Raw genomic sequence first — 16,386 nt, forward strand, 5'->3', positions numbered from 1 at the left:
GAGAGCCAGGACTGCACTTGGGAACTTCTTTATGTGGAGTCCTACACTTGTATTACTTAAGACCTTGACTATCACAAGAACCTTTGAGGGAAGTATAATTTGGATTTTTATGGCTTTATAGTCTCTGCAGAAATGCCCAAGCTTGCTGTAGAGCAATTAAAGGGGACATTAGTGACAGTCTAGCCTCAGCATTGATCTCCATGGCCACTACTTAGATTCAGAGGATGCCAGAAAACAGTAGTAGATATTTTGGTAACTAGCCTTTTGGCATGGTAACCTGGTTAGACAAAACTTTCTGTCACTGGTTAGCAAGGCTAATCTAGGCTAATTTAAAAGCTAATTGGAGATCTCCAAGTCTGCAGTGCAAATACACCCCTGTGAACACTACCCAGTGCACTTGACAGGCAAGTACCTGGCGCAGATTTGCTTCAAGCCCTCTGTCCTTCACTGTACTCAATATCACAGAATCTTGCTGAGAGGTAGAAGAAAAGAAAACAAATGAAGGAAATTCTCTGTCACTTTCAGAATTTTTTTCTCTCATTTCTGACCCACAATATCTTGCTTGGTTTACACATCAATTGAGTGTGATTTATGTTTTGGGCTGGGAGTCTCAGGGTCTGAAGAGCCAAAGAGAGAGCGGATATGAGCCATAATTAGGTAGTACTCGCACCCCCTGCCCCCTCGGGGAAGTAGCCACAATCCCCTTGTGGGACCAGCTGCTGTCAGCGCTAAAGCACTGCTCGGCGGCTCTCCTCAAGCCCCTTCCAGCGCGCCGTGGCCCGGCGAAGCGTCTGAGGAGCATCTCCACAGACGGCGGAGGAAAAGCAGGTCCTCCCCGAGGAAACTCGGGGGCACCCGGAGGGCGGGCTACGCACCCGCGCCCCGAAAGGCAAAGGCGCGCCGGGGCGGGGAGCCCGGCGCGGGGGCGGGCGGGGGACGGCCCCGGGGCCGGGGCGGTGGCGAGGCCGCTCCCCGCCTGCGCCCGCCCCCCGCAGCCGGCGCGGGGCAGCGGCGGCGGCGGGGAGCGAGCGAGCGAGCGAGCGCGGCCGCCGGCGGGCGACGGGCGGCGGGCACATGGCCTGTCTGATGGCGGCTTTCTCCGCGGGCACCGCTTCGGTAAGGCGCGCTGCGCCCGCCGCGGGGCTCCGCGCAGTGCGGCGGCGGGAGCCGGCTCGGCGCCGCGGAGGGGAGCGGAGCGGAGCGGAGCGGTGCGGTGCGGTGCGGTGCGATACGCGGCGGGCGAGGGGCTCTGCCGCGCTGGGACCCTCGGAAAGCCGGGGCAGGGGCAGGGGTGCGCAGTGCCCGGTACCGGGTACCCAGGCGCGGGGAGGCAGCAGGTTTGCACTCCGCCGCCCGTAGCGGGATTTGACCGCTAGTTACCTCTTGCCTGAGCTAATAAAAGGGGATTAGCGGGTTTTCTGAGCATGCTCCGTGCTCCGCGACCGCATCCCGTGATTTTTTTTTCTTTACCCCCTCTCACAGATTTGCTGAGGGGCTATAACCTTTCCATCTCTTTTATATAATGGCTTTGGTGGAAGATTGCTGATAGATGGGAAGAGGAGGAAATTCTGCAGAGAAGTTGTTTGGTGAAAGCACATACAGAGCATGTGGGAGCATTTCACTACTTCAAATGAGAATGTGTTTATTGCTGTGCCTGATAAACACTAGGAAGCAATTAAACTCTGTATAGGAATTTTAGAAATAAAACTGTACAAAATCAGATAAGATGAAAGCAGAGTCTTTCAGAGCATGTGCTCTTTATATCTGTTGCACAGATGTATTTGAAATGCGCATCACTTCAAATACACCATTGTACATATATGTCAGTAGAAAAACAAATGGTTGGTTTATGCCAGTAGATATATGCAAGGACTTGAAGTGTGTTCAGAGAGTAGTTGTGGAGGGCGCAGTTAAGTCTGTAGCTGCTGGCAGTGCCCATCTCTGAGAAAGCAGAACTGGTCCTGCAGCTCAGAGCCAGTTGCAAGATCCCAGGCTCCTGGGGTGATCATCACCCACAGCAGATTGTCCCTGGAGGAAGTGAGCATATGACTAAGGTTGGAATGACTGTGTCATAGTCTGCTGAAAGCAGGCATTTCAACCGACTGAATGATCAAAATGCTTTATTTACTGTTCAGGGATAAAATCCTCTGGTTTTGGATTGGTGATTAAGCCAGATTGCAAGAAGAGAGCAAGGATCTTGTCCAAAGGATGCTTTCTTTTTGAGCTGACTTAACCTGGAGTAGCTCTAACTGTTACCTGAATACTCAAGGTGACCTGCTCATTGAGAGTTAGGTTTTGAATAACCCCCTCTGACATGTGAAGGTACTCAGTGGTTTCTGTGAACCAAACAGTTTAAGATTGCCTTTGCCTAGGCATATAACATGTAGAGTTACTTAAAAAGTAAGTCTTGAAAACGTGCAGGAGTGCATGTTGTTAGTTCACCTTCTACTTTCATTTTTTAGGCATGAGGGAGGTTCCCTTGGTTTAATTGTTCAGTTCTAAGATGTTTCACATTACGCTATTCAAATTACATGCCATTACACTCAACTATTTAAGAAACTGGAAGTAAATCTTAGTGGATACCTGACCTGAGTTACTTAAGAGCTTGATTAAAATCTCCCAAGAAAATGTAGTAAGTTGAGCTGATTCTTATGTCTAGAATTAGGGGGCTCATGCATGCAGAACCTGAAGACACTAGCTAACTACTGGTTATGTAGGACTGTTTTTTAGGGTTTTCCATCAGCATTCATGACAAGTGACTAATGTGAACAGCAGTACTTATTCAACATGAATGAAAAAAAACATGGGCTATGACGGAGAGGATGAAAATGGCACAGTGAAAGGAAGGAATGTGACATCTTAACTGTGTTGGAGGACAAGTGTGTGGGGAACAATGGCATGATCCTACAGCTCTTAGTTTGAGGATGTTCAGCACTGATGCCTTGAAAAGCAGTGCAGCGCACCTGCTTTTCAGCAGATACCTCTGGAGACAGGTAGATTGTTGGACAGATGTGACAGCATGGAAAGCCTGGCACATAAGCTATCTATAGAAGTTTTTTCCAATCTAGCTCTGCATTAAAAATATTAGACATTGCAGTAGTCAACTGTGCAGATGCTTGACCCTGGTCATCACATACTCAGAACAACAGATGACAACATCCTCTGAATTGTTCAAAATTCTGCTTAGCTGAAGAGCATTTATGATTGTTTTCCTTTAGGCTTGGTACACATCCCATTGATGGCAATGTGAGGTGCCCATTCAGATAAAAGGAATGGAAAAAGTTTTGACTTTGTGTGACTAATAAAAAAGAAGAAAGAGCGCAGGCAGCAGGTCATTGTCATTGTCATGCTCTGGAGAGGAGGGAGAAGTGATTCAGTCAAAAAAATGCCAAGCTGAATTGCACAGATTTCTGTGATGGGTGAAGTGTGATAAAGGTACAGCCATAAGCACAGCGCATTGACCGCAGTGTCAGGTGTGCAAGTACTGGAGCATGGTTTAACATGTCTATGTAGGCAATAAGATTTCCATTAAGGATCACTCACGAGCAAAGAAGGTGTGCTCTAATTTGGAGATACGCGAGGATTTTGGATATAAAGGTCTATGCTTTCCTAACAGACCTCTAGGAAAGAAGGTATACTGTTCTTGGTTGCAGAGTCCCTGAACTATCATTATTGGAGCAAATCATCCAGAAAACTATGCTTCTCTGAATTTGTGCAAGCGTGAACATACACAATTTCACATTTACACAAATATATTCTATATATACAAAAATATATTACACAAATATATAAAAATTAAAGGAATAAGAGCTCTTAGATTTTTTGAATGCCTGTCTCTTAAAATGTCTCTGCAAATAATGGTTCTACTAGCTCCCTTTCACTTTTCATAGAATCATAGAATTGGTAAGGTTGGAAGGGACCTCTGGAGATCGTCTAGTCCAGCCTTCAAAGGACTGGCCCGTATGGGGATCGAACCCGTGACCTTGGCATTATTAGCACCACACTCTAACCAATTGAGCTAAACCAAGCTCAAATAACTCAGTCCAAGTACAAGCCCTGGAATCAGAGCAACTAAAATCAAGTTCTGCCAGTGTGTGAGAAACCGAACACAGCATAGTGGGAACTATACTTAGAATATATGGGTATTGTGTGCTATGAGTAGTAGGTATGCAGGAGTTCTTTATCTATTTGTCAAGACATAGGCAGAACAAACAAAAATTTGTTCTATTTTTTTTTCTCATCACCTTTCAGCACATTGTTTTGCAGGACTCATATATTATTAGATACTTCTTCTGGTGCAAAAAGATTTGAAATGTATACCTAAACAAAAGTCTGTGATGTTTGTCCTTTCTTCAACTTTTGCTCTCCAGAATACCAGCAGTTCTGTCTGTACTATGGCTGAGCCAAAGTCAGTGTGTGTTTCAGTGGATGAAGTGGTATCAAATGGCACAGACAACCAAGATGTTCGACTGATGAATGGGCACTTAAAAAAGGTGGACAACACTCTGACAGAAGCTCATCGTTTTTCCTACCTACCCCGCAGACCAGCTGTGAACATTGAGTTTAAAGAACTGTCATACTCTATCCAGGAAGGGCCATGGTGGAAGAAGAAGGGTAAGGAAAATCTAATGTTTTAGCTAAAATACAAATGTTATTATCTGCTCAGGTGGATGGTCATGATAGGTGGAATGAGTATGTTGTGGATGGTGAGTAAAGCTGGTAAAGGGAACATGTTTTCTCAGTTGCTGCAACAAGTTTGGGTTCTTGTTTTACCAGATAAACTCCTCAGAGTAAGGAAAAAAAATGTTCATTCTGAATGAAAAATAAAGAACAAAGACTGAAAGCAAATTATGGCTGAAGAGAGCATGAGGAGACTGTCCCAGGACTGATTCAAAGGCCAGATAAAGTATTTGTCTCTGCTCTGGAAGCAGAAGACAATGCAACCTTTTCAGGGATGTGGAGATTTCCACTGCTCCCTAATGGGCGAAGGGACACTTCCCAGGGGCCTGGTGCAGTGGCGCATAAGGCCCATTGCACTCTCAGAGATACTGTAGATGGATATATTGGCTTGACAATAGTTCATAAAACAGTTTATTTTTACCTCCCACCTCTAAAATGTCTGAATTAAATGTAGTATAGCTGCATTGCCAAATATCTGTGTCCTGTGATCTTGCATGTTTACATTTTACTGCTGGGATGATGGAACATGCAGTATTTCAAAGATGAAGGTGGTGGGGAGAATCATAGAATAGAGTCATAGAATCAGTAAGGTTGGAAGGAACCTCTGGAGATCATCTAGTCCAACCCCTCTGCTCAGCAGGGTCACCTAGAGCAGGTTAGACAGGATTGTATCCAGGCGGGCCTGGAAGATCTCCAGAGAAGGAGACTCCACAACCTCTCTGGGCAACCTGGTCCAGTGCCCTGTCACTCTCACAGGGAAGAAATTCCCCCTCATATTCAGGCAGAACTTCCTGTGCTTCAATTTTTGTCCATTGCCTCTTGTCCTGTCACATGGGACAACTGAAAAGAGTTTGTCCCCAACCCCTTGACACCCTCCCTTCAGATACTTGTACACATTGATAAGATCCCCCCTCAGTCTTCTCTTCCCCAGGCTGAACAGGCCCAGCTCTTGCAGCCGTTCCTCATAGAGCAGGTGCTCCCGCCTTCTGAGAAAGTGGGTTTTTTTGATGTTTGTTTGTTTGTTTGTTTTTTTAACTTCTAACAGAATAGTTGGGGTTGGAAGGGATACCAAGCAGGGTCAGCTAGAGCAGGTTGTCCAGGACTATGTCTAGTCAAAGTTTTAGTATCTGCACAGATGAAGACTTTTTTAACTTTTACAATAGGTTGTGTTGTCAAATGGTTATTTCTTCAGTGCACTTTGAGAAGAGCAAGCATCTTGGACTTTAAGAAGGCTCTTGACAGCAGGAAATGAACTCTTCTAAAATCTTGTGTTTGGAAATCAAGGCTATGAGCTGTAGGCATGTCAGCCCATCCATGTTTCTTGGTTTTCTAGGATGGGTATCTTTAATTATACCATTTTTTTTTAACTGATGAAAATTATTGACTATTTCTAGGACTAAATCCTGAGGTTTAGTCCCAGATCAGGATTCTCTTTTCCTTGCTGCTTTGCTAATGCACAGCAGAGTTAGCAGCCTGTAAGGCAGGACACACCAAAATGATGCAGATATTGGATGCATCTCAAGGAAGTGAAGCATTTCTGTTTTCCTCTCACAATACAGTTTTACTTAGCACAGCTGTCTCTGAGACAGTGCTTCTGGTGCTGATGGTGGGAGTAAGGATATTCAGCCCTGTGCTTTATAGGCACTTGGTCTATTCCACTTCTGAAAGGTGAGTGTAAGGGGATGCAGTCTTTTTTTCATCTACTTTGCATTCATATTCTTTTTATACCTTTATCTGCTTTGTATAACCGCGTGTTTTCTTGAGGATTTGTGGATTTTTTGTGTGTGACTAGTGATCTCTTTGGAAGGAAAATTAGGGCATGCAGTAAATTCCTGTTAGCAAAAAGAAACCCAAGAGAAAATATTGAACTCTTAAGGAGAACTTTGTGTACTAAATGACATAATTGCTCTTCCTTGAGGAATTCTGTCTTAGTAACATAAAAATATATGATTGTGTGCTTTAGTTATTTTTAAGAGGTATGACTTTGCCAATGTGCTTCTCAGCTGAGCCATACTTGATACCTGCACTCACCTTAAATCTATAAATTCACTGACTTAAAGATTCCACTTGCGATTGTTCACAAAGTATGTTGTTGCTGTCTGGAAATTCTCTGTCATTGTTGGAACACCAAGGCTTTAATAGTCTAGAAATGTATGATATGAGCAACACTGGAGCTGCAGCCAAAGAAGGGCTACCATATCTATGGTAGCTTATGCATCTTGTTATTAATTTGTTGAAGAATATGCAGGCTCAAGGCTCTAATGTTTCTTTCAACATCAAAACTTTGTGTGTGCATTCCTGCTATCTTTTAATTATTTATTAAAAATGTATGTAGCCATGCTATCTGTTGGAGAACAATGCAGTTTGGCAGCAACTTTCATACATTCAAAATTACTCTTTGTCTTAGTGGAATGAACTCACATTTTGACGTTTATTTCCTCAAGAAATATTCCATTTCTTTCACAGTTCCTGTGCCAAAGTGTCCAATGCAGGATTTAAAAACTTGTGGTTTTTGGCTGGATCTCTTTCTACTGGCCAAAAAGAATCAAAGAGTTCTAGACCAAAATCCTCTGTCTGTATTTGTTGACATGTCTGTGAGTACCCTGACTTGGAACAAAATGCCATATCCTGACAAGATGTCATGCTGTTGAATGGCCAGTTGTGGTATGGTCTATACCATATGCAGTCTATGCAGTGACTATGGTCACTACAACTGGATTTGAAAGATTAACCTTTTTTGGGGGTATCTCTGAGTAGGAGTTGATATTTTCCACTCCTTGCCTGGTCTTCCTCTGTATCTCTTTCCTTGGATCACTAAGGAAGCTTCAGAGTGGCTGTGAAGTATGCCATCTGTCAGTAGGTCTTGGCACTCTTCTGTTAGCCAAGGGTCTAAAAAAGACTTGGGGATCACAGTGGATCCCAAGCTGAATATGAGCCAAAATGTGCTCTTGTTGCAAATAAGGTAAATCCCATAACAAACTACATTTGGAGGCTGTGGCCAGCAGACTGAGAGAAGTTATTATCCTTCTCTACTCAGCATTGTTGAGACCACATCTTAGATACTGTGTGAAGTTTTGGGCCCTCTAGTTCAACAGAGATGATGGGAAACTGGAAAAAGTCTGGCAGAGAGTTAAGAAATTGGTTGGAGAATCTCTGAGGAGAGGCTGAAGGAGCTGGATTTGTTTGGTCTAGTGAATAAGAGGCTAAGAGGTGACCGAAAAGTGGCTTACAACTATTTAAAGGGCAGTTATAAATATGAAGGAGCCAAATTCTTCTCAGTAGGGTCAGCTGATATAAGAAGAGCCAATGGCCACATGTTTATTTAGCATATTTAGCAGCTCATTTGACAAAACCTTTTCATCAGGAAGGTCGTGCAGCACTGGGACAGGTCACCCAGAGAGGGTGTGAATTCTCTGTCATTGGGCATTTCCAAGATTTGACTGGGCAAAGGCATGGCTGACTTGATCTAGTATTGGTCATCATCTTGCTTGGATTAGAAGGCTGGATGAACCAACCTCCAGAGGTCCCTTCCAAGCAGCACATCTGTGGGTCTGTGAATTGCTAGCCAGATTATAGAGATGCTGTAGAAATAAACTTTTCTCCTTGACACATTCCCTACTCCAGTTTTAATAAAAAATAAAACTCCAGTTTTAATAAAATGAATAGTTTTAATAGAAATATTTTCAATTAGAGAAATAGAAAACATGGAAATGAAATTGCAAAACAGTATCAAATGAAGGTAAGAACAGAAGTATCAGATTCCTTGAATCATGTTACTTGTTCTGCAATTAGAATGGTTTGTGTGTAATCTTAGACATCTCTATTTAAAATAAGCAGGCTTGTAGATAAATGTATCATGCTTGAAATTACTCTGACTGCCTCTTGTTTCTTCTCCAAAGGGAAACTGGGGCTTTGCAATGGGTTTTAATCTGTCTCTGCTCAGCAAAAGGGCAATGTTGCGCCTCCAAACATTGGTGGCTGTGTCAGCTTTGTGCTTCTTGGGGGTTTCCAGTGCTAAAAGGATCTCTTATTGCCCTAGTACGAAATATTTAAATTCACTTTCGTATGAGAAGAGAAACACCTAACACACTCTTGACGATACAAACTCCAGTCTAGGAAATGCAACTGATTCTTATAACACAGTAAGCTAAAATAAAGGCACAAGATGGAAAAAAGAAAAATGGAAAATACCTCAGTTCATATTGTTCTTTGGTGCTGCTTATGGCACTAATGGAAAACGGAGGCTGTTATGAAATGTGCCTTGTAAATTAATGGTGTTTCTATTCTGATATGGAGCTCAAAAAAAATTTTGCTATTTCTACATCTTTCGCCATGGCTGTAATGAATTAGTTAAAACTTTTCAGTGAGTGCTGGAATGTAAAGGAAGGAATATAGTTTCCTTGCTAAGAGAATTTGTGCCAACATGTTGGAGAGGAATTCAAATAAACAACAACAACAACAAAAAGCCTACTCCCCTCAGTAAGAATGGTATTGCAGAGTAATGTTAAGGTTAAGCTCTAAATTAACAAAAGGAGTAATAATTTGTAATGCTGCCATTGTGTTCTGTACTTAGCCCTATTGTTCAAACAGTGAAACTCGTATGGTATCTAACATCATTGAATTTTTATTAAAATCAGGAAAAATGAGAATTTGCTTTGCTTGTGAACAACAAAGAAGCTAAATAAGCCATAGTAGTCTTTAAATAAGATTTTTTTCATTGATTTATGTCTCAGCTTTACCATCTCTAATGTATCTATTAAATCTCACTTTCATCTTGAAAACAAGGAAGGTGAATTTCATTCTCAGAATTATGTGATAAATGCTGCTTGCTACAAACAGCCTGTTCCACTCATTTTAATGAGTTTTTATCAGATTCATAACAAAGACTGGTATGACTCTGGTCTTGATTCATTCGTGGTGTAATTCCTGATGAAGTTGATGTATTAAAAGAGAATGAATCTGGCAGGCGAGTCCTCGATGAAACAGACTGTATCTTTGACCCATTCAATTCAGTAGGAGTTTTCTTCAGTATGAAAATTCGGAAAAGGCTACAGAATTACCGTTTCGAAAGGGCCCCAATCACTTTCCCCAAAAATGTTTGTAGGCATTTTCTCAGCGGGTAGAAAGAACTGTTTCTCCAGTTCTGAAGGAAGAGATTGAAAAGTGACTTAGCCAAGCTCTCGAGGGGGCAACGTTTCAGGTTTTCCCAGAGCTGCAAATGTGCCTCAGTGTTTGAATTCAGTCTTTGCTCAAGCATGTGCCAGTAGTCTCCTGCAGGTTGGCAACATTCAAGATTAGCTTAAGCAAGCTCCAGGACTGCTAAAGCAGATACAATGTTTTGTAAGATGAGGATGAACTGGCAAAGCCAGAAAAAGGAAGCTTCACACCACGGGAAAGTGTTACAGCTGCTTCATCCGAGAATGCCTTCTCCTTTCTCTTAAGACCATACAGCTAGCTGACTTGAAGGGGAAGAGAAAGAGCAGAATCCTCTGATAGATCAGGTATAGGTTCCTTAAATGGGGAGAAACAGGATCCACAGAGCCTGAGAACATGCTTTGTTTGATTCTATATATACACCAAAGGACATTTATCCATTTGTTTCTAGGGATCTTTGACATAACATAGGATCCCATGGCAATACCATTCCTACATAACTCAAGTGCATCCATGAAGAAAGTAATAATAAAACAGCTTTTAAAATTCTGCAACAACTTGGAGGTTACTTTTTTCTAGTATTGTGAGTATGCATGGTTAATTGGGCAACATATTAGTTGGTAATTTCTCCATTGTTATTTTGAGGACTGTAATGACTCATTTGTAATGTGTTCGAATCTAAGTTTGGTAGGGTTTGATCTTTAGTAACCTCGCAGGGAATGGGCCCCAGCCAGTCAGGATGTGACCCACTATTTTGTGATGCTGATTACTGGCAATACCGAAATTCATGCCCAGCAGAAAATGTCATAATTAAATTCTGATTGTTTTGGAGTTGTTCTGATAGCTCAGACCCTGTGAAAACAGTTAGCCAGCGAGATCCAGCCTTTTCTCATAAAGTGATTGCTTCATGACTTTGAGATTCAGCACATTAAAGAGCAGATGATGCTTGCCTGTGAAAGGAGAGGAATGAAGGACAGGGTTTATGCTGTATGGTCTCTGATGGGGAAATATAGAATCTTTGGCAGGTTGCTTAATATTGTTGAAAAACAAAAAGCGCTCATCGCCATCTGAGATAGAACAGGTAGATACCTGCATTTCAGATACAAGGTTTTGTTAATACACATCTCTAAAGAAGATGGAAGCATAACACCCTGTCAGGTTGTTCAGACAGCTTTAAACAGGCTGAGTTTTGCTGACTGGCTTTGATGATCTGTTGCAGGTTTGTTCAGATACACACACTTGGACAGGCTTGTTTCTTTACATGGAGTTCTTCTCGTGTGCGACTTCATTTCAGAGCTCCCGTCCTCCTGGAGAGATCTGAAGACCCAAATGACAGGGAGAGGGGGTGCTATGGAGGGGGGGGGGGGGAAGGGGAGGGTTTGCCCTAAATTATTTGCTAATCTTTGCTCGAGGAGTCAGAAAAAGCCTGTCCTCATCCGCAGCAGGTGCACTGCGGTAGAGGTGCTGCATGCGCGCTCTGCCTGGCTGCGGTTACTGGCGGTCAATGCACGGCAGTAACCCCGGCTGCGATGCTCTGGCTCCGGGGAGCCCGTCCTGGTTGGCTGCTCCCTGCGCTGTTGCTAAGATGAGAGGAAGAGATGTCGAACGGGAAGTGGTGAAACCCCCTTAGTGAGAGAGGGATTTATTTCTTTTCTTTTTTTTTTTTTTTTTTTTTTTTTCCTTTCCTGAACAGATGGATTGTATTGTTTCCGTCTATTTTAGCCTGCTTTGTCTGAGAGTGTGTTTTTGTTTTGGAGAGCAGAATGGATGCAATGCAATGTATGTATGTTAGAAAGAATAAGCAAGTCAGGCTGGTTAAAATGAACTGTGATACCAGTAAAAGATCTTTAACCGGACATTTTATGGATTCTTTCTCAGTGTTTTAAAATTTTAGTAAAATTAGTGAAAATATAGCGTATGATTTTTAACAGAAGAGTTTCTGAAATCATGCTTCAACCTTGATAAGATCTGTGCAGTTTTTCTTTTAATACTTAAAGCTGTCTCAAGTTGGTAAAAATATACTGAGAAATCACTGTCACTAGAGTAAATTATGGTGATATTAATTGATAGAAAATGATATATTAAATGATGCATAACAATTCCTCGCATCCTCTTGCATGAATTGTGTAAAACAGAGGTAATCAGGGACAGATTTTGGTCAGCCCCTGAGTCTGACTCTTCAACTGTTTCCCAGCTCAGTATGAACTTATTTCAGTAGTAGTTACACCTAAATGAGTAGGATTATTTATTTTTCTCCATGTGGAACCCACTGTTCTTGTTTGCTGGTTTTTTTTTTTTGTAAGTGGTGCCTTTTTTTAGAAATGTGTGCGTTTGTTTGAGTCAGTGAATCTTGGTCCCCGAGTCCTGATGTGAGCAGAATATATTTTCCTTTTTCCTTCTCTTTGTGATATTGTATATTAAAATGAAGCATGTCTATGATCTACCTGTTTTACATTCTAGCCAATATTTTCATGCAATAAATTTTATAGTTGTTGTGAAAATTCATGGCCAAGGAAGGAAGTTTTAGAGAGAGACCAGTTAAGTATTTCAGAACTTATATGCCAGAGAAGTGGTGATGGCAGTGGGGATGATGAGTTGTTGGGAGCTTGAGGTACATTTTCCACTGTTTCTACCTCATGGTCAGCATGGTCCCTCTATAGCTTTCTGTACACTGAATGGGATCTGATGAAATGCTTTGCTCTCCTCTGCTCATCTGCCCTCATCTCTTGCACAAGATGTTGAGGTAGTAGAGACTATGTGCACCATCTTATCTTAAGAGGTGGTGTGCAGCCGTGCCATGTGGGTAATGGCACAACAAGTCACTAATTGGCATATAGGTTTATTTTTTTCATGTGATGGTATTTCAAAGAACTTGGTCCAGAGTTGGAAGCTGCATCTAAATTCTGAAAGATGTGTAAATCGGAGTCTTTTTGTATTTGTAAGACTTCATCCTAATGATGGTGGATCAGAGTTCTCCTTAATCTCAATAAAAGGAAAGAGAAATCACCAAAACAACCAAGAATAGAAGCTAGTCCAAGAATAAAAATGCTTTAAGAGTCCATTTTTGCTTGTGTATTTAAATGTCATCTTGAAATATGCCTTATGGAAGCCCATGGGGTCTAAAATTACATGCTTACTAAGATGAGGCTTTTGTTCTCAGGGAACTTGAGATCGCAGAGTTCAGCTGTGTTCTCTAAAAAATAAATCTCTTTACACTACTGTATAGCATTATTCTTCTAAGTAAACTGACTGGCTTTCAGAAGACAGGCTTCAAAGAACATGGTATTTCTCAAAAGTAACAGGCCCTGACTCGGTAGACCCAACTGCGTTGTAATTTACAACTGCACCTGTAAAACTGAAGGACATTTTTTTCCTCTATTAGAAAACAGTGTTTGGATTTACTCTGAAAACTGATATTTCAAGAATTATTCCAAACAAAATTCAAGGAGAATCCCAGCAAAATCTACATGATAGTTTAGCATACAGGAATGAACTGATTTGGATTAAAAACGAAAGCATTGCAAAATGAAGGGTGACTACTCAGTCTCAAAATGCCCTTGAGGCAAACCTTAAATACATTATGCAAAAAGGCCATGCCTTATCCCAAAACCTCTGTGGGTAGCACACTCTTGAGGTACTTAAAGAAATATATCTAACATAAAAGACTGAATTTTTGACAGAAAAAAAAATGGGAGTTTAGGTCAGTCAACTGCTGCACAAAGTCGGAGAAGGTCTACCTAGCTTAGAGTCTCTTCTCTGACAGTAGGCAAAAATGCTTGAGAAAGCATGTAAGAACAGGCAGACATATTTATTTACCTGGATTCCAACTTGCAGCTCAGCTCAGGGTTTTCCAAAGCCAGATGTAGTATCTTATGTTCAATAGCTCTTGATGCATTTCTTCTTAAAATTCTTTAACATTTCTTTCTTAAAATTCTTCCCCAGTTTTCTGAAGTAAAGCAGACTTTTACTGTTCCTGCTGTCACCTCACTATTGGCCTGTTTCTTAAATAAGTTAGGAGTAAGGTGAGCAACGCATAGCCCAGTACAGATCCCTTGAGGCTCAGGGGTAACTTTACTCCATTCATTGACCACTGACTCCTGCTCTTTGTTTCTGGTTGCTTTGTCTGCTTACGTGTTTATATGAGAACCTTCTGTCTTTCTTCATGTCAGATTCATTTCTATAAAGAGCTTTAATAAGGGATCTTGTTGAAATGCACCCATGGTTGTAGTAACATCCATGTAAGAGGAAAAAATGCCTTTTTTTAAGCTATTACTTCCAAGATACACCAAAAGCATTGGTACAACAACAAGATGATATGTTAGTGGTTCCAATTGCCTGCCTGCTGTGCAGGCTTCCAGGCTTTGAACCTAGAAGTAAGCTGTCTCCCTTTAACACCATAGGCAGCGGGGATGGCAAAAAAAACAGCCCTTGCTTAGATTTTTCCTAAATGGGAAGTTCAGTCCTCTAGGGTAAAAATAACTTACAAAAACAACTTTAGTGTCTAGGACTGAAGGAGACCTCCTAATCAAGCTGAGGGACAAGCTGTATGAGGCAGTAACATCATTATCTTTTTCTTGATATCAAAGCCTATGTTGATTAGTAAAAGGAAAGGCTAAGAGTTCCCGAATCTCTCCAGATCACTTTGGAAGAATTATGGAATGGAAGAGCTATTGCACTTTTCAACCAATTCTTTAACTTGTTCATCTCCAAAATAACAGTTTAAATGTGATGGAAAAAGGTCACAACACATACATGGATGAGCAAGAAACACTGGTAATTTTCAGTAATTATTTAAATCGCCATAGCTTCCTACATCTAATTGTTTTTATGTATTTATTTCCTTTGTTCCTAAACGTAATTGTCAGGAGGCTTGTTGGACTATCCCACTGGTGATACAAATGTCTGAAAATGACTCGCTTGTGAATTATATGCATAGTGCAGATGGCTAAGTTTAATTTGGCCTTTGGATCCTTTCTGTCAAATAAGATTTTAGAAGGAATATTTGATAGTGTATGTAAGAGCTAGTATAAAATACAGAAAAATATCTGTAAAATGAGGACAAAATAATTCCATCTAGAGGATGGTGTGGCTGGAGTCTTATATTGCAATATGTCTTAAGTCAAGACTCAAGCACTGGAAACCTTTTTAATTACATTTCCAGACTAGAATTTCTTGTCACTGTTAGGTTTGTATTTTAATTTACAGTTCATTTAGACTTAGTTGATTGTAGTGGGAGAAACAAATGCACTCTGAAGACTCTTAATTCTCTTCAGAGAGTATAGTGATGAAGTAGTCCAAATTTGTAGTGGAAAGAAGTATTTGGAATTACATAAGAGTCAAACTGAGCTAACCACTTGTTTGTTTCTTCGTTATTCGTTATATATCTGTTCCAAAGAAAAATAAATGGCAGAGACCTTGGCTTTACAAGATAATTTACCATCTGCCTCTCATCTAGTATCTACAGCCTACATCTTTTGTGTAAGAATCATACTTCTTCCTGCTTTGCGTGTTTAGAATAATAACAAATGTTGTTTATAATTGGAGTACATCTGCTACATAGAGAAGAGAAAATGTAATCATGCAATGGTCAGGCTTCTAAATAAATGAGACCTCTACTCTGTCTCCTGTTCCTCAGACTTTTATGATGGACAAGAGAAAGACAGGAATTTCATGTGGAGTGATGCAGTTAGCTAATACAAAAATGAAAAAAAAAAAAGTCTGAAAGTTTCAATATTGTCATTAAGCACTGGAATTAAACTCTGCCCATAGTTGCATGTGCTGTGTTCTTCTGGAACCGCTCAAATGGATGAAGCTGCACGGAGACAGAATGGCTGGTGTATTTTTAATTATGATCCAGTCATTACCTTGCTTGGGAAATTAAACACTTGAGTAGCATAGACATAACAAGACTAGAATTGGTAAATGAATACAGGATTAAAAGGCGGGGGGATTGAAGGTAAATACTTTGCTGTTGGAGAATAGGCAGTTATTTCACATGGGTCAAAATGCCACTGACTTCAGCTAGAACTTATTTAATACTTGTGGAAATGAATATCAAGACCTGACTATCTAAAATACTATCTGAGTCTCATAAAGTTGAAAGCTGCAGGTGGCTGCATGGGATTGTGCATCTCCTCCTTGTCCCAGGCAGGTGAGTATCACATGCCGCCACTGGTGCAATCTGAACATCAGAAAGGCAAGGGAAGGTGTGGAGGGGTGCAGCTATGCACTGGCAAGGAAAGGTTATTCATCTGAGTTTGGCTTTTGACCTTGAATCTTGCAGGATTATTCAAAGGAGAATTTCCTCCAGAGCAAATTGATGGTAAGTAGATATTAAGCATGCAGACAGTGGACTAGAGACCTCTCTGAAAACTGGTTGGGTCAGATTTCAGCTCTTTTTTAATCAGAACTGTGAGTTGTTCATGAGAAGTTTGCAATAATTTCTGATTGTGGGGATTTTAAAACAAGACCATTAGTGGTAACAAAGTCCAGTGGGCTTCAGGCCATCAAGGGATTCCTCCTGCCCCAGCCCCATAGATAAATGGCAGCTGT

General features: G+C 41.2%; 1 protein-coding gene across 2 annotated transcripts in view; it reads left to right on the plus strand.

Annotated features, from left to right (window-relative positions):
• Nucleotides 1–1,074: 1,074 nt before the first annotated feature.
• The window catches only part of ABCG1 (ATP binding cassette subfamily G member 1), a 54,726-nt gene continuing 39,414 nt past the window's right edge, over nucleotides 1,075–16,386 (plus strand). The window contains exons 1-3 of one of the 2 annotated variants that reach the window (XM_062573760.1): nucleotides 1,075–1,116; nucleotides 4,371–4,614; nucleotides 16,118–16,156. In XM_062573760.1, the coding sequence (XP_062429744.1) occupies nucleotides 1,075–1,116; nucleotides 4,371–4,614; nucleotides 16,118–16,156 (325 nt within the window). The remainder of the gene's footprint in view (nucleotides 1,117–4,370; nucleotides 4,615–16,117; nucleotides 16,157–16,386) is intronic. The other variant, XM_062573761.1, reaches the window with a different exon arrangement.

Source organism: Rhea pennata, chromosome 1, assembly GCF_028389875.1.
Source record: "Rhea pennata isolate bPtePen1 chromosome 1, bPtePen1.pri, whole genome shotgun sequence".
Lineage (NCBI taxonomy): Eukaryota > Metazoa > Chordata > Aves > Rheiformes > Rheidae > Rhea > Rhea pennata.